General features: G+C 51.0%; 1 protein-coding gene across 2 annotated transcripts; it reads left to right on the top strand.

Moving 5' to 3' along the window:
* Positions 1 to 48: 48 nt before the first annotated feature.
* Positions 49 to 14,841, top strand: NELFE (negative elongation factor complex member E). Of its 2 annotated transcripts, XM_029585884.1 has the most exons (11): positions 49 to 140; positions 471 to 558; positions 4,710 to 4,779; positions 5,083 to 5,228; positions 6,651 to 6,725; positions 7,190 to 7,227; positions 7,527 to 7,771; positions 7,884 to 8,028; positions 8,647 to 8,701; positions 11,823 to 11,925; positions 14,605 to 14,841. In XM_029585884.1, exons 2-11 carry the CDS (start codon positions 484 to 486, stop codon positions 14,676 to 14,678), a joined length of 1,026 nt encoding a protein of 341 aa, XP_029441744.1. In that variant the 5' UTR covers positions 49 to 140; positions 471 to 483; the 3' UTR covers positions 14,679 to 14,841. The 2 variants fall into 2 exon arrangements, with proteins under 2 accessions (XP_029441744.1, XP_029441743.1); XM_029585883.1 differs by having other exon boundaries at positions 61 to 558.
* Positions 14,842 to 17,769: the final 2,928 nt, after the last annotated feature.

Below are 17,769 nucleotides of genomic sequence, written 5' to 3'. Positions count from 1 at the left end.
TCAGATATAAAGGGAATGGGGCAACGTCATCAGCCGCGCCCCGCGGAGCGACGCTGGGAAGTCGGCAGACGTCATCGGCGCGCCTCCTCCGGCGGTTCCCCCCCCCCCTGGATTATTTGCCCGGTGGCGGGGAGGAGGAAGTACGGGCACCCGTTGGCTCGGGATGCGCTCTTCTCGTGGATTCTCCCCGCTGTGCGCGGCTTTTAGCAGTCGCCGCGCATTCCCCTCGCTCAGCCCCTTGAGCTCTCCGGGGAAGGGACCTCCCTCCCGTCATTTCTAGCCAGGAAGATTTCCCCCCCGCTTGTTCTCTTTACCTCTCCCCGTGTTCAGGCTCCTCAGCTCTCCCAGGAAGGGACCTCCTCCCCCCCCCCCCCCCCCCAGGAATTGACCTCCTTCCCCCCCCCCACCCCTTTTATCGCTTGTTGTGTGATTCTGCTACAGATCTTTCTTTCATATTTTCCCCTCCAAAGAGAGTAGAAGAAGATGGTTGTGTACCCCGCCAGCCTCACGGAGGAGGAGGAGATGCTGCAGAAAAAGTATGCCAAGCTGAAAAAGAAGGTATAAATTCTGTCCTCTGCCTCGGTCCCTTTATCACTTTCTCCCCCGAGCATTCAGCTGTCTGAATGCACGGCCCAGGCCCTGGCAATGTCAGGTAAGCGAGGTGTGGCTGTGCTGCCCCTCGTGCTCCATCCCGAAGCATAACTTTGGCTCGAGCAGCCGAAGAGAGACACCTCGTAGGTACCTCTTAAGTCCAACATAGTGTATGATGGCAGATTTATGTATTTATTTATTTATAAATCCCGATGTTCCTGTATAATATACATATCACACCGGTTTACAAGTAACTAACTGACTCCTGGAAAGAGGTTTACATTGAAACATAGAAACAATAACAAAAACAAAATCAATTATCAAATACAAATAAACTGAGAGTAAACAAATAGCATAATAAAAACAAATAAAAGGTAACAGAGAATAAACATGATTAGTTAAATTGTGATCACGAACTGATCAACAACCTATGTACAGTAGGTGATGGTAGATCCAAGACAATTTATGTGTGATATTCTTCCGGCTCTTAGATCTTATCTTTAAAACCCTTGTTTCTGTAAAGCCTGTTGCTGTTAAATGTTTTACTGTTTTTTAAACTGTTACTGTAAAGCCTGTTGCTAATTTATTGTTTCACTGTAAACAGAGGTGATGTATGTCTATACGTACCGCGGTATAAAAGAATCTATAAATAAATAAATAAATAAAATCTCCCAGAAAGCTTGTGCAAAAAACCAAGTCTTAAGCTTCTTCTTGAATGTAATGTGGCACGGTTCACTGCGGAGGTCAGGAGGGAGCGCATTCCAGAGTGCTGGGCCGGCTGTGGATAGTGCGCGTTTCCTCAAGGAGGTTTTTGCCGGCTGATTGACTAGCATGTTCTTGTAGGCCCTTCTGGTTGGTCTCTTGGAGATGTGTAGCTGAAGTTGAAACGTTAAGTTGAGAGGAGAGATATTATGTAGGGCCTTGTGTATGGTTTTAAATTGTATTCTGAATTTGATAGGTAGCCAATGTAGGTGTTGGAGGATGGGGGTGATATGGTCCCTTTTTTTGGTGTTTGTGAGAATTCTGGCCGTAGCGTTCAGGACCATCTGAAGTGGTTTGGTGGTACTAGCGGGAAGGCCCAGAAGGAGTGAGTTGCAGTAGTCCAGTTTCGGGAGTATAATGGTTTGGAGAACTAGGCGGAAGTCTCTGTAGAGCAGCAGGGGTTTTAATTTTTTTAATACTTGCAATTTAAAAAAGCATTCTTTTGTGGTGTTATTTACGAACTTGTTGAGGTTGAGCCTGTTATCTAGGAGTACACCAAGGTCTCTTACTTGTGGCGAGGTGAGGTCTTTGTATGTGACAGGAGACTGGCTAGCCGTTGAAGGTGGGACATAATTGTCAGGCGCTATAAGGAGGATTTCAGTTTTGTTAGTGTTTAGAACCAGGTTGAGGCTGTCAAGTAGATTGTTTATTGCTGTGAGGCAGTTGTTCCAGTATGACATAGTTTTGTGTAGAGATTCCGCTATAGGGATGAGTATTTGTATGTCACCCACGTATAGGAAGTGTATTAGCTTGAGTTTGGTTAGGAGATTACAAAGAGGCAGAAGATAGATATTAAAAAGAGTGGGTGATAGGGATGATCCTTGTGGTACCCCCATCTTTGATTCAATGGGGTGAGATTCTTTGTTGTTAATTTTTACCTTGTAAAACCTGTTTTCTAGAAACAATTTGAACCAGTTTAGCGCTGATCCTGTGATGCCAATGTCGACCAGACGCTGTAGGAGGCACAAGTGGTTTACGGTGTCAAACGCTGAGGAGAGATCCAGAAGTGCGAGGAGGCAAGGTTTACCTTTTTCCAGGTTCAAGAGAATGGTGTCAGTCAGTGAGGCTAATAGTGATTCGGTATTCCGTGTCTTGCGGAAACCGAATTGGTTTGTGGTGAGGATGTTGTTTTCGTCTAAGTATTCTGAAAGTTGTCTGTTTACAATTTTCTCCATAATTTTGGCGATCATCGGAAGATTTGCTATGGGTCTGAAGTTGGCTGGGTCTGCAGTGGAAAGGTTGGGTTTTTTGAGGAGAGGCTTGAGCATGGCCTTGCGCGAGCGAGCAGTTAATGATGTCTGCGACGGGTTTGGCTATGATATTGGGGATGGAGTTCAACAGATTGGATGGAATGTGATCTAAAGGATGGGACGATGGTTTTATTTTCTTGAGGATGTTCTCAATTTCTAGGGAGGATGTTAGCTCGAAGGTATCGCGAGCCGCTGGGGTTGTATGCACTGATTGAGAGCTGGAGATGATTGAGTCATTTGGCAGAGGCGATGGCCCTTTTAGGGGGGCGACGAGTGTGGAGATTTTTTTGTCAAAGAAGACTGCCAGTTCATTCGCTTTGTTAGAGGCTTGTTCATCCGGTATGATGGGTGTAGTTGGTTTGGTGAGTGCAGATGCATAGGAGAACAGAGCTCTTGAATCAAAGATGAAGTGGTGTATCTTTTTGGAAAAGAATTCTTTCTTGGTTTTGTTGATGTCGTTTCTATATGAGTTTAGGCATGCTTTATAGGAGAGGAGGGTTGTTGTAGATGGGCTTTTTCGCCATTTGGGTTCCTTACCCCCGAGCTCCTGTTTGCGCGACTTCAGCTCAGCCGTGAACCAAGGTTTTCTGTTATCTTTGTCAGGATTGAGGGATTTTGTCATTATGGGGCAGGCTTGATCTGCAACCTTGTTGGTGATGTTGATCCATGATGTTGTGGCAGAGTTGGCGTCTGATAGGTCCAGATGCACTAGTTCTGTAGTAAGATGTGCGCTTAGCCGATCTCCTGTGCAAGGTTTCCTAACTGATATAGTAATTGAATGTGTTGTTTGAGGGGGGTGCTCCTTGATCTCAAGCGTAGCAGAGATGATTCGGTGGTCCGACCACGGTACCGGTATACAAGTTGGGATGGTGTGGGGTGATATTCCTTCATTTATGAAGATAAGGTCTAAGGAATGACCTGCCTTGTGGGTGGGCTCGTTGAATATTTGTCTAAAACCCATATTGCTGAGGGAGGAGAGTAGTGTTTCGCAGTTGGTAGAGCGCGGGTGGACATCCACGTGAAGGTTGAAATCTCCCAACCGGATGGATGGTTTTCCGGTGTTAAGGTGTTTTGCTGCTAGCTCAATGATGGGGGAAGGGTCTGCCTCCAGTAGACCTAGGGGGGCGTAAAGACCACGTGACCCGACCCATCCAGTCTGTCCACTTATTCTGGTCCACACTGCTAAGGTTAAGCCGAGGGCTTGTGGGGTACCACGCCGTATCAGTTTTCTACCATCCCGGGAAAAAGTATGCAAGTTTCCATATGTAATCCAACGCCTGCTCCCCATCCTCGCTTGTTTTACTACCAAGCTTCTTCTAGTAATCTAAAGAGCTATCAAAACCAGCGAGGTTGTTGCCCTAACGTCTGTCCTTCCCGGAAGGTTCTTGGCCACCACCAACCTGCCAGCATCGGCTCTTGTTGGTTTCTGGGGCGTTGCAGCCTGCTGGCTCCCACCAGTGACTCCATAACTTGCAGTGTCACAGACTCGTGCTTCCTTTCTCCATCTCTTCCTTTCTCCTTACCGCCTCTCCCCTTTGCCTCAGCTCTTGAGGAAGGGGTGGGCGGTTGTCTGCCCTCTGTATCCATCTGAGATACGTGAATACTGTCATAAGTTTCAAGTGTGGGTTGCTGCTTCCTCTCTTGGTAGACTCTGCCAGGCTTAAAAGATATGTATTAGGAATGTAATCGGAAACCATACTTCAGTTTAGAAACCAGAACATCTAATAAAGAGCAGCGGGAGCTGTAAATTGGGCGCCTTCGATCAGGTGGCGAGGGCACGCCCCAAGGCAACGTGGGTCACCCAGCGTGAGGCATGAATCCATGCTCTGCCACCCGAGCTAGCCAGGCTGATGCTCCCTTCTCACCTGCCGTCTCCCTAAATATCTCCCTCTGTTTGGGCCTTGGCTTGGGCTTGGACTCAGTCCCCCAGGCTTCCCTTTCCTCTGATGTGCCACATCATTGACTTTAGAGATGCGCTGGGAGGAAGGAGATTTATAGGACCGTAGATTGGGGGGGGGGGGGGGGGGGGGGGGGGGGGTGAGAGAGGCCTGGCTACAATAAAAGCCTTCGATTATGTCTGTGTGTGGGGGGTTTTTTTCATTTTAGAAAAAGGCTTTAATGGCCTTGAAGAAGCAAAGCTCCACCAGCCAGACGACTCAAGGAGGAATCAAGAGATGTAAGTGCTGGCCGAGGCAGTAAAGCTCTGCGTGTGAGTGTCCATGGTCCTTACGAGCTCCTCGTGGGGGGGGGACTCTTTTGTGGGGAAAAAAAACCCCACAAAAAAATGCTGAGTACTCCTACAGAAACAGAAGGGAAGTAAGGTGACGCTCTTACGCTGGTAAGAGGGCTTCTGGTGTTCCCATTGATACATTACTGAGACCAGGATCCTCCCTTATCAAGGGAGGATTAAAAGAAAGCGTTTGGCCTCCGGCACTGAGAGCCCCTCCTGACACCTCCCCCCCGCTTTCTCTCCGGACAGCTCTCTCGGACCAGCCGGTGGTGGACACGGCCACGGCCACGGAGCAGGCTAAGATGCTGGTGAAGAGCGGAGCCATCAGCGCCATCAAGGCGGAGAACAAGAACTGTGGCTTCAAGCGTTCTCGCACCCTGGAGGGGAAGCTCAAGGTAACGGCGAGTGGGAGGGAGGGCAGCGGAGGTCGTCTGCCCACCCCCGCGGCGGTGCTGAGAACTGGCTCCCCTCGCCACGGGGACTCCCTCGGAGAATCTCAGCCCGCGCAGTTCGAGGGCTGCCTGTAACATGGGATGTAATAGATGCACTTGGAGGGATCTCCTTATTACGTAATAACGTAGCCCCCTTTCGTGTTTGGCCCGAGCTCTACGTGGTGACGGCCTTTGGCAGATAGACCTGCACACGGTGATGCTCTTATACGGTAAGAGGGGCCTATAACAGTGCATGTTCCCTGTCCGTCCCCTGTCCGTCCCCGTCCCCCCGGGGGGATTCCTGATGTGCCAGCTGTGGAGCTGGGCAGATCAGATGGCCCTGAACGATCCTTGTCTGCCGTCTCGTCTGGCCACGACGATGGGGACTGGGTTGGGAGGTTGGCACGCCGCGAGAGGGGGGAGAGGAGAGAAGGATGAAAGCAAAGGGCGAGGGATGGAAGTGCAGCCCTAACGATGCCCACAGCCACGGAGGTAACCGGGTTGGCACTGGCGGGTTACGGGTTTCAGGAACTCCAGCCGGGCCAGATCAGAGCTCACGGGCTCCCAGGAGGTCACAGGTATATTTGAGTTCTTCCTTGGGACCTGCCTGTTTCCTGCCGCTCGTTTGCACTTCCAGTTCAGCCGGGAACCTGGCTCCTCCCCCCCTCCCCGCTTACTCTAGTCCGGTCACTGCCGTGATGGCCCGGGGCGGGGGTCCATGCATTGCGGCTCCTTTCTGTTACCGTGCAAGACCCGGGCCCGGAATCTGGCCTCCCCCCACCCCCGCCCTCCACCTCTATCCCCTCCTCCGTGGCGTCCCCAGCCGGGAAAACAGAAGACCCAAGCCGGGAATTGAACCTCGGTCTGTCCACGTGGCGGAGCTGCAGCAGGGAAGGCCAGGGAGGCCTGCGGGGGGGTCCTGGCTAAGATCCCTGATTTCACTGGGGCTGGATGGTTTAAAATCTTTACAGAACGGCGCTGGGACACGGGAGGAGGGCTCCCGAGTGTCGGGTTAACCCTTGGACCTTGCAAGAATCAAAGAAAACGACAAGGCCCTGGAACAACCCGGCCGCGGGGGCCGGCGCCGTAGCAACGTTTGGACCCGCGTGGGGTAGATATGGAGGCCGGTGGTAGAAGGGTCTGGAGGTGGGGGTAAAAGACATGGGGGCGGGGGCGGGAAAGCAGCAGAAAACCCAGAGAGGGAGAATCTTAACGCGGCCGCCATTGTTCCCCCGTGTTTCCCTGCCCGGACTTGAGACGGCGAGCTCGTGCGTTTTGTAATCTCTCTCCACCCGGGGGGGGGGGCGGGGGGGTGTCTCTTCCTCTCTGCGCTGGCTCTGCACGTGTACCCCCGTTCTGACTGTCTGTCTCTCCCCCCCCCCCCAGGACCCGGAGAAGGGGCCGGCTCCCACCTTCCAGCCCTTCCAGCGCAGCACGTCCACCGAAGAGGAGACATCGGAGGTGGGTAGAGCCCCCCCTTCACCAGCAGAGAGACGCCGCTCGCGTCCGGGCGGGAGGCCGCCTGTAGATATTTTGGGAGGCCTGTTGATTCCACCCAGGAGGGACCCCTCCCCCTAGGCAATCCATGGGGACTGTGCCTCGTTTTGTCCGACTATAAATGTAATAATCGGATGGGCCGCCCTCCAATCCTGCCGAAAGCCTGCGCGGGCTTGTCCAGCACGCGGACCTTTAGCCGCTTTCAGAAGCGCCCCTGCCTGTGGGGGAGAGGGGGCTTCCCGCTCGTTCTCCACCACACGCGTGCTGTCCCCCGCCCCCCCCCCCCCCCCCCCCCCCCCAGCTGCACTCTGCACCCGGGTTGTTTCCCCTGTTGACGATTCTAACCTGAGCCGCGCGGGCTCAAAAAGCGCCTGTGAGTTTTGCTGCTTCATGGATCGTTAACCCCTCTCTCTCTCTCTCTCTCGCAGTCCTCCAGGCGTCCCCAGAGGAAATCTCTTTACGAAAGGTGAGTCCCTTTCTCCCCCCCCCCCCCCCACCTGCCTGGATTAAAGAGGAGGGGATAGTACGGAGGCGGGAGAACTTCTGGGATACGACTGCCACCCGCTGTGATCTTGGGCACGTCCGTATAGCTTTGGTTTATTCGGCTGTATTGGGGTTGGTAATATCAATGGCGTCTCTGCTCTGTAAAATCCCTTACAGTTCCGCTCCAAATTCTGAGGTCTTTTCACTATGCTTGCCTCATCTCCGTGTGTGTGTGTCTCTCTCTTCCCCCCTCCTCTGCCCTCTTCTCTCCTCCCCTTCCAGCTTCGTGAGCTCCAGCGACCGCTTCCGGGAGGCAGAGAAAGAGCCGGAGGAGGCCCGGCACGCAGAGAAAGACCTGGATAGGGACAGCCTGAGGAGCCATGAACGGGATTCCTATGACCGGGGCACGGAGCGGGAGCGTGGGAGGGACCGAGAGCACGAGCGTGAGAGAGACCGGGACAGAGACCGTGACAGGGATAGGGACAGAGAGAGAGACCGAGAGAGGGACCGAGAAGGGTCTTTTCGGAGTAAGTACCTTCTGCTTTTATGCCTGATGAAACCAAATTAATTAAGAGGCTCGATCTGCGTGCGTTGGTGGCAGGAGTGGGATTGGAGCTTTCCTTCTCTCTTTCCTCTTAGGATCCGATTCCTTCCCAGACTGCTGGGCACCCCGGAAGGGGAACACGGTATACGTGAACGGCGTGGGAATGACGCAGTCCATGCTCCGGAACGCCTTCGGCAACTTTGGGAAAATTATTGACCTTGCCATGGATAATCCGCGCAAGTAAGGGACTGGGGGAGGGGCAGCGGAAGGGGAAAACGGAGCGATGGCGCAAAGCCTCCCTCTGCTCCCCATAATCCAGGCGAGGGCCAAGAAAACAGACTGCACGTCCGCAGTCGGTGATGCAGTAAAAAAAAAAAAATATATATATTTTAATTTGTTATCTTTATTTCTATTCCGCTTTTCAATCCTTCAAAGCGGATTTCGTTCAGGTGCTGCAGATATTTCCCTATCCCCGGAGCGCATCCCGCTCCACAAATCTGGCAGCCGGCTTAGCTCTCCGGATCGACAATTCTCCGTGCGTCTGCCTTCGCCGTTGTGGTCCCCCTGGTCTCCTTTACCCTTCAGAAGTTAATCTGGTTTTCCCTGGATGGTGTTTGTTGTGACTGCCTCCGGAGGCAGAGAGCACGGTGCTTCCCACCACCCTCTGCGTGAAGTTCCCTCCGCCCTCTCCCAGGGGATCCAGAGGGCTTTCCAGTAAGGCTAGGTTACGTTTAACTGGCTCGTTTTCAGAGGACCTGTCCCGGCTTTGTGGCCACGGCTGAGGCGTGTACGACACCGGGCACCGCGTGAAAACGAAGCCTGGAGTTTATTCACATTATCTCGCCTTCTTCCTTCCAGCTGTGCTTTCGTCACTTTCGAGACCATCGAGTCGGCGGATCAGGCCATCACAGAGGTGAGAGGGGGAAGAGGGAGTGACAGGGACCGTCCCCTGCAAACTGAGATCCCCTCCCCACTACTGTCCCCAGTATACGAGTCACACCCTATCACTTTATATTAAGGATAAAGCATCCCCTCCCCTCACTGTCCCTCATACACGAGTCACACCCTATCACTTTATATTAAGGATAAAGCATCCCCTCCCCTCACTGTCCCTCATACACGAGTCACACCCTATCACTTTATATTAAGGATAAAACTCCCCCTCCCCTCATACACGAGTCACACCCTATCACTTTATATTAAGGATAAAACTCCCCCTCCCTTCACTGTCCCACATACACGAGTCACACCCTATCACTTTATATTAAGGATAAAACTCCCCCTCCCTCACTGTCCCTCATACACGAGTCACACCCTATCACTTTATATTAAGGATAAAGCATCCCCTCCCCTCACTGTCCCTCATACACGAGTTACACCCTATCACTTTATATTAAGGATAAAGCATCCCCTCCCCTCACTGTCCCACATACATGAGTCACACCCTATCACTTTATATTAAGGATAAAACATTCCCTCCCCTCACTGTCCCTCATACACGAGTCACACCCTATCACTTTATATTAAGGATAAAACTCCCCCTCCCCTCACTGTCCCACATACACGAGTCACACCCTATCACTTTATATTAAGGATAAAACTCCCCCTCCCCTCACTGTCCCTCATACACGAGTCACACCCTATCACTTTATATTAAGGATAAAACATTCCCTCCCTTCACTGTCCCACATACACGAGTCACACCCTATCACTTTATATTAAGGATAAAACTCCCCTCCCCTCACTGTCCCACATACACGAGTCACACCCTATCACTTTATATTAAGGATAAAGCATCCCCTCCCCTCACTGTCCCTCATACACGAGTTACACCCTATCACTTTATATTAAGGATAAAGCATCCCCTCCCCTCACTGTCCCACATACATGAGTCACACCCTATCACTTTATATTAAGGATAAAACATTCCCTCCCCTCACTGTCCCTCATACACGAGTCACACCCTATCACTTTATATTAAGGATAAAACTCCCCCTCACTGTCCCACATACATGAGTCACACCCTATCACTTTATATTAAGGATAAAGCATCCCCTCCCCTCGCTGTCCCTCATACACGAGTCACACCCTATCACTTTATATTAAGGATAAAGCATCCCCTCCCCTCGCTGTCCCTCATACACGAGTCACACCCTATCACTTTATATTAAGGATAAAACACCCAGGCCCCTCGCTGTCCCTCATACACGAGTCACACCCTATCACTTTATATTAAGGATAAAGCATCCCCTCCCCTCACTGTCCCTCATACACGAGTCACACCCTATCACTTTATATTAAGGATAAAGCATCCCCTCCCCTCACTGTCCCACATACATGAGTCACACCCTATCACTTTATATTAAGGATAAAACATTCCCTCCCCTCACTGTCCCTCATACACGAGTCACACCCTATCACTTTATATTAAGGATAAAACTCCCCCTCACTGTCCCACATACATGAGTCACACCCTATCACTTTATATTAAGGATAAAGCATCCCCTCCCCTCGCTGTCCCTCATACACGAGTCACACCCTATCACTTTATATTAAGGATAAAGCATCCCCTCCCCTCGCTGTCCCTCATACACGAGTCACACCCTATCACTTTATATTAAGGATAAAGCATCCCCTCCCCTCGCTGTCCCTCATACACGAGTCACACCCTATCACTGTATATTAAGGATAAAACTCCCCCTCCCCTCGCTGTCCCTCATACACGAGTCACACCCTATCACTTTATATTAAGGATAAAGCATCCCCTCCCCTCGCTGTCCCTCATACACGAGTCACACCCTATCACTTTATATTAAGGATAAAGCATCCCCTCCCCTCGCTGTCCCTCATACACGAGTCACACCCTATCACTTTATATTAAGGATAAAGCATCCCCTCCCCTCGCTGTCCCTCATACACGAGTCACACCCTATCACTTTATATTAAGGATAAAACTCCCCCTCCCCTCACTGTCCCTCATACACGAGTCACACCCTATCACTTTATATTAAGGATAAAGCATCCCCTCCCCTCGCTGTCCCTCATACACGAGTCACACCCTATCACTTTATATTAAGGATAAAACACCCAGGCCCCTCGCTGTCCCTCATACACGAGTCACACCCTATCACTTTATATTAAGGATAAAACACCCAGGCCCCTCGCTGTCCCTCATACACGAGTCACACCCTATCACTTTATATTAAGGATAAAACTCCCCCTCCCCTCACTGTCCCTCATACACGAGTCACACCCTATCACTTTATATTAAGGATAAAACTCCCCCTCCCCTCGCTGTCCCTCATACACGAGTCACACCCTATCACTTTATATTAAGGATAAAACTCCCCCTCCCCTCACTGTCTCTCATACACGAGTCACACCCTATCACTTTATATTAAGGATACAACGCCCCCTCCTCTCACTGTCCCTCATACACGAGTCACACCTTATCACTTTATATTAAGGATGAAACTCCCCCTCCCCTCACTGTCCCTCATAAACAGGTTACACCCTATCACTTTATATTAAGGATAAAACTCCCCCTCCCCTCACTGTCCCCTATACACAAGTTACACCCTATCACTTTATATTAAGGATAAAACTCCCCCTCCCCTCACTGTCCCTCATACACGAGTCACACCTTATCACTTTATATTAAGGATGAAACTCCCCCTCCCCTCACTGTCCCTCATACATGAGTTACACCCTATCACTTTATATTAAGGATAAAACTCCCCCTCCCCTCACTGTCCCTCATACATGAGTTACACCCTATCACTTTATATTAAGGATAAAACTCCCCCTCCCCTCGCTGTCCCTCATACACGAGTCACACCCTATCACTTTATATTAAGGATAAAACTCCCCCTCTTTTCATTATCCCTCCCATACACGAGTTAACACCATTTTCCTTTATATTTTATTTTTTTTATGTTCTGGTTTTCGACACTTCAAAGCAGATATTAAAGGGAAAATGTCTGATCCTCTTGTGGCACTAATGCTGTCCCTGTGTCTGTGTCCCACGTGTGCAGCTGAACGGTTCGGCGGTGGAGGACGTACAGATCAAAGTCAGCATCGCCCGGAAGCAGCCTATGCTGGAGGTCGCCACGGGGAAGTCGGTCTGGGGGTCTCTAGGTATGTGGAAAGGGATGGTTACCCGGAAGCCTAGAAAGATGTGACAGGAGAGGTTCGTCATAGGAGCGAAGGCCTCAGCCTCTGTCGTCCCTGAGTAACTGGAGGAGAGAAGATGATTTCTAACTCTGTAGTGCAGGGGGTGGCCAACTCCGGTCCCCAAAGAAGCCACAAGCAGGCCTGGTTTTCAGGACCAGCGCGGTGAACACCCATAAAGCATCATTTGCCTACGGCAGTCGGCAGCGCACGTTGATCTGTCTCGTGCATATTCGTTGTGGAAACGTGGGGCAGTTGGGGTTCTCAAAATACAGGCCCTGCCGCCGCGAGCCCCACCCGTCTCTCGACTCTGCCGGCCTTGATGGGAGCGAGCTGTGGGCTCGGCTTGCAAACGGCGGCCGGGAGATCTAAAGCTTCTCTATCAGGCCGGCGGGTTTTCGCAATGCCTTACTGATGCTTTCAGTGAGACGCCACCTGTTGCTTTTAATCGACTTGAGGTAGATGGTAATCGGCGGCGACCGCGTGCAGCCTTTAGCGTCAACCTGAACCCGGCAGCGAGTCGCACGTCGGGCTGGGATAAACCTTCAATAAACGTGGCCGAGAGCGATGACTCTCTTTTTTTTTTTTTTTTGGTGGGAGCCATTTGGAAGTTCGGGGGGGGGGGGGGGGGTTGTATCCGACCTACTGGAACCCATCAGAAAGATGAGACTGGAACCAGGCGCGGACCGTGCGGGCGCTTCCGGTTTCCCAGAGTCGCGGTAGCATCGCACCGTGATTAAACCTTTTCCCCACGCGGCCACGTTGGCGTGGTTTGGTGTGACGTCGCTCCCGGGGGGGGGGGGGGGGGGAGGATGCCAAAATGTTCCCTCCCTCTTGGTTTGCTAGAGGCTCCTTCCACCACCACAGAGCAATCCCTCAGAATTTCGGAAACGGCCTTTTGTTCTAACGATCTCTTCCCTGGGAGACGAATATTTTTTGGGTTTTTTTTGTTTTACGTGGTTCTGCCCCAACGCGAACCTATCCTTAAACTCTTTCTAGAGTCGTCCGTTTTAGCACGTTTATGCCAGCATTTAATTCGTTCCAGATTTCGGTTACTGAATCGCACGGCCGTGTCAGCGACTGTATCCACGCTCTGGTTTTAGTACATTTTTATTTGCTCCGTCTTGCTCTTTTGTACGGGGGTTTTTTTTTGTTGTTGTTGTTGTTTTTAATGTTCTGTTTAAGCAGTAACCCCCAGACGAGGTGGTATCGTTAGTGCCAGCGCATAAACGGAGCCCTGAATCCGTGGTTCTGGCTGCCAGGCCGCTCCACTTCAGATGTGGCAGGTAGACTGTCTTCTTAGTATAATTAGTGTGCGCTTTTATTACTCGAAAAGAAAGACAAGCTAGAAAAGCCAGGCATCTCCTTCCGGGAGGGCGTTCCGGGCATCGAGAGCTCCGCTCGATCTTCAGAAGAGGCGCGTCCGCGAGCGGCTCGACGGAGCTTAAAGGCGATGGGGGCCCGGACGGGACACGTGCGAGAGGGTGCTTAAGAGATGCCCTGAGGAGGAGAGGCCGGTTAGCCCTGCCCTCTGTGGCAAGCGAGCTTAATGGAGATGGCTCCTCTCACCTGGTCGCGCTGTCCCAAGCTGCGCCTTGGAGAGGAGCCCGTGAGCTCGTTCTAAATCTCTGCCCGAGGGAGGGAGGGAGGGTGGCTGGATTGGCCACGCTTTTTCCAGATTCTGATGGAATGCGAGTGCCACGGAGTTTCTACCTCTTTTTTTTCCCTCCCCTGTCATTTTTCGTACGTGACAGGTAAGCTGCTGACGGGGGAGTGGGGAGGGGGTGGTAGAATCCCTCCCCGCAGGACCGGGAGCCCCTGTTCCCTCCGCTCCGGTGCTGCAGGCTTGTCAGCGTGGGCTTTAAGCATCGGGGGGGGGTGGGGTGGGGGGAGAGCAGCCTTCTGAGCCCGGAGGACCGTCCCAGCGCCGATGGTGCTGGAGGCGAAGGTTTTAAACTTTGGCAGGATCCCCCTGGGTGAGTGAGGGGTCTGAACGGACGAATGTATGAATGAATGAAAAACTCGAATACATGGTGCCTTGGCCCGGGAGGGGGGGGCCGGTTCCGGTCAAAGGGCGAGCCCGGAGGAGCAGCAGAGAACCGCGGTTCTGCCAGAATCCCACGGGAGGGCCACTGGCCCGGCTGAAGTGGTGAGGGGGGGGGAGGAGCGTTTCCGGGATGCCCGCGCGCCAGAACCAGGCGCTCCTTCGGCGTCCTGAAAATAAAAGGGGGAGAGTTGGCGGGGGAGCGGCGTGAAAGGCTGTGCCCGGGGTGAAGAGGAGAGTGCAGCTTGCTTTGATGATTTTTGGGTTCCCCCCCACCCAAATGATTACTTATGATACAACAAGTCCCTTCCCCAAAGAGCTTCCCCTGCAGGTGGGTACCCGAGGCGGCGGGAGATAAAGTTAACTTACCCAGGGTCACAAGGAGTGTCATTTGGGGGGGTGGGATTTGAATCTGTTACCCTGGTTCTCTGCTCCACCCCCCAGGCCTCGCCTGCGCTCCCAGCAGAATCTCCCTGGCTGCGTTGCCTCCCCTCCTCCCAGAGTAGGCCGTGCGGGGACCTCCAAGCGTCGCGTGCCCGTCGTACGGATCCTGCCCTGACGCGTTTTCTGTCGTTATCTTATGTTTTTGTTTTGTTTTGCAGCGGTCCAGAACAGCAGCAAGGGCTCTCACCGTGACAAACGCTCCCAGGTCGTGTACAGCGAGGAGATTTTTTAACCAAGTCATCATCTCTTTTTTTTATTCTTTTTACTAATGGTAAATGGGCACCCATGAGAGAAGAGAGAGGGATTTTGGAGGTTATTTTTTTTGTTTGTTTGTTTTTCCTTTGATATTGTGACTCTTGTTCCAGCTGTCGGTAAATAAATCTCTTCAGTGGGCTGCCAGTCTTCCTCTTCATTCCCATGCATGGGATGTGTCTGCCGGTCCTTTCTCCAGTGCCTGACTCTCTCTTTCTCAGGCGTTTCACCTTTTATCTGTGGTGTCTCATCGTCTTTACCTTTGTATGTGTGTCTGTGTGTCTCTTTATGGCGTGTGGGTGTTTTATACCTCTGTGTGGTCTCTCTCTCACTCACTGTTTATCTGTGGTTGTCTCATCGTCTTTACCTTTGGGTGTGGGTGTTTTATATCTCTGTGTTATCTCTCTCTCTCTCACTCACCGTTTATCTGTGGTTGTCTCATCGTCTTTACCTTTGGGTGTGGGTGTTTTATATCTCTGTGTGGTCTCTCTCTCTCTCTCCGTTTATCTGTGGTTGTCTCATCGTCTTTACCTTTGGGTGTGGGTGTTTTATATCTCTGTGTGGTCTCTCTCTCACTCCGTTTATCTGTGGTTGTCTCATTGTCTTTACCTTTGGGTGTGGGTGTTTTATATCTCTGTGTGGTCTCTCTCTCTCACTCACTCACCGTTTATCTGTGGTTGTCTCCGTGGTGTCTCATCGTCTTTACCTTTGTGTGTGGGTGTTTTATATCTCTGTGTGGTCTCTCTCTCTCTCTCACTCACTCACCGTTTATTTGTGGTTGTCTCATCGTCTTTACCTTTGGGTGTGGGTGTTTTATATCTCTGTGTGGTCTCTCTCTCTCTCCGTTTATCTGTGGTTGTCTCATTGTCTTTACCTTTGGGTGTGGGTGTTTTATATCTCTGTGTGGTCTCTCTCTCTCACTCACTCACCGTTTATCTGTGGTTGTCTCCGTGGTGTCTCATCGTCTTTACCTTTGTGTGTGGGTGTTTTATATCTCTGTGTGGTCTCTCTCTCTCTCTCTCTCTCTCCGTTTATCTGTGGTTGTCTCATTGTCTTTACCTTTGGGTGTGGGTGTTTTATATCTCTGTGTGGTCTCTCTCTCTCACTCACTCACCATTTATCTGTGGTTGTCTCCGTGGTGTCTCATCGTCTTTACTTTTGGGTGTGGGTGTTTTATATCTCTGTGTGGTCTCTCCCTCTCTCACTCACCGTTTATCTGTGGTTGTCTCATCGTCTTTACCTTTGGGTGTGGGTGTTTTATATCTCTGTGTGGTCTCTCTCTCTCACTCACTCACCGTTTATCTGTGGTTGTCTCATTGTCTTTACCTTTGGGTGTGGGTGTTTTATATCTCTGTGTGGTCTCTCTCTCTCTCTCACTCACTCACCGTTTATCTGGGGTTGTCTCCGTGGTGTCTCATTGTCTTTACCTTTGGGTGTGGGTGTTTTATATCTCTGTGTGGTCTCTCTCTCTCTCTCACTCACTCACCGTTTATCTGTGGTTGTCTCCGTGGTGTCTCATTGTCTTTACCTTTGGGTGTGGGTGTTTTATATCTCTGTGTGGTCTCTCTCTCTCTCTCACTCACTCACCGTTTATCTGTGGTTGTCTCCGTGGTGTCTCATTGTCTTTACCTTTGGGTGTGGGTGTTTTATATCTCTGTGTGGTCTCTCTCTCTCTCTCTCACTCACCGTTTATCTGTGGTTGTCTCCGTGGTGTCTCATTGTCTTTACCTTTGGGTGTGGGTGTTTTATATCTCTGTGTGGTCTCTCTCTCTCTCTCTCACTCACCGTTTATCTGTGGTTGTCTCATCGTCTTTACCTTTGGGTGTGGGTGTTTTATATCTCTGTGTGGTCTCTCTCTCTCACTCACCGTTTATCTGTGGTTGTCTCATCGTCTTTACCTTTGGGTGAGGGTGTTTTATATCTCTGTATGGTCTCTCTCTCTCTCACTCACCGTTTATCTGTGGTTGTCTCATCGTCTTTACCTTTGGGTGTGGGTGTTTTATATCTCTGTGTGGTCTCTCTCTCTCACTCACTCACCGTTTATCTGTGGTTGTCTCCGTGGTGTCTCATCATCTTTACCTTTGGGTGTGAGTGTTTTATATCTCTGTGTGGTCTCTTTCTCTCTCTCTCCGTTTATCTGTGGTTGTCTCATCGTCTTTACCTTTGGGTGTGGGTGTTTTATATCTCTGTGTGGTCTCTCTCTCTCTCTCTCTCTCACTCTCCGTTTATCTGTGGTTGTCTCATTGTCTTTACCTTTGGGTGTGGGTGTTTTATATCTCTGTGTGGTCTCTCTCTCTCTCACTCACTGTTTATCTGTGGTTGTCTCATCGTCTTTACCTTTGGGTGTGGGTGTTTTATACCTCTGTGTGGTCTCTCTCTCTCTCTCTCCGTTTATCTGTGGTTGTCTCATCGCCTTTACCTTTGGGTGTGGGTGTTTTATATCTCTGTGTGGTCTCTCTCTCTCTCTCTCTCCGTTTATCTGTGGTTGTCTCATCGCTTTTACCTTTGGGTGTGGGTGTTTTATATCTCTGTGTGGTCTCTCTCTCTCTCTCTCTCCGTTTATCTGTGGTTGTCTCATCGCCTTTACCTTTGGGTGTGGGTGTTTTATATCTCTGTGTGGTCTCTCTCTCTCTCTCTCCGTTTATCTGTGGTTGTCTCATCGCCTTTACCTTTGGGTGTGGGTGTTTTATATCTCTGTGTGGTCTCTCTCTCTCACTCTCCGTTTATCTGTGGTTGTCTCATCGCCTTTACCTTTGGGTGTGGGTGTTTTATATCTCTGTGTGGTCTCTCTCTCTCTCACTCTCCGTTTATCTGTGGTTGTCTCATCGCCTTTACCTTTGGGTGTGGGTGTTTTATATCTCTGTGTGGTCTCTCTCTCTCCGTTTATCTGTGGTTGTCTCATCGCCTTTACCTTTGGGTGTGCCTGTTCTGTCTCTGGCTCTCTCTGTCGCTGTGGTGTGTGTGTATCTGAGTCTCTGTGCGTGTGTCCATCTCTGAGTTTGGAGGGGAGGGGGCGTCCCTGGTTCGTGGGAACATCAGGCCGCCGGTCGTTATGGATCGGGCTTCTCCTC

The sequence above is a fragment of the Rhinatrema bivittatum genome, unplaced genomic scaffold (assembly GCF_901001135.1).
Source record: "Rhinatrema bivittatum unplaced genomic scaffold, aRhiBiv1.1, whole genome shotgun sequence".
Taxonomy (NCBI): Eukaryota; Metazoa; Chordata; class Amphibia; order Gymnophiona; family Rhinatrematidae; genus Rhinatrema; species Rhinatrema bivittatum.
The sequence above is the reverse complement of the archived record's forward strand: the minus strand, read 5'-3'. Positions and strand labels throughout refer to the sequence as shown.

Bases quoted from the DNA above. Each gene is read 5' to 3' on its own strand.
- NELFE (XM_029585884.1), top strand. From the start codon at position 484: ATGGTTGTGTACCCCGCCAGCCTCACGGAGGAGGAGGAGATGCTGCAG. The intron at 559-4,709 runs GTATAAATTCTG...TTTTCATTTTAG, and splicing joins ATGCCAAGCTGAAAAAGAAG to AAAAAGGCTTTAATGGCCTT. The intron at 4,780-5,082 runs GTAAGTGCTGGC...CTCTCCGGACAG, and splicing joins TCAAGGAGGAATCAAGAGAT to CTCTCTCGGACCAGCCGGTG.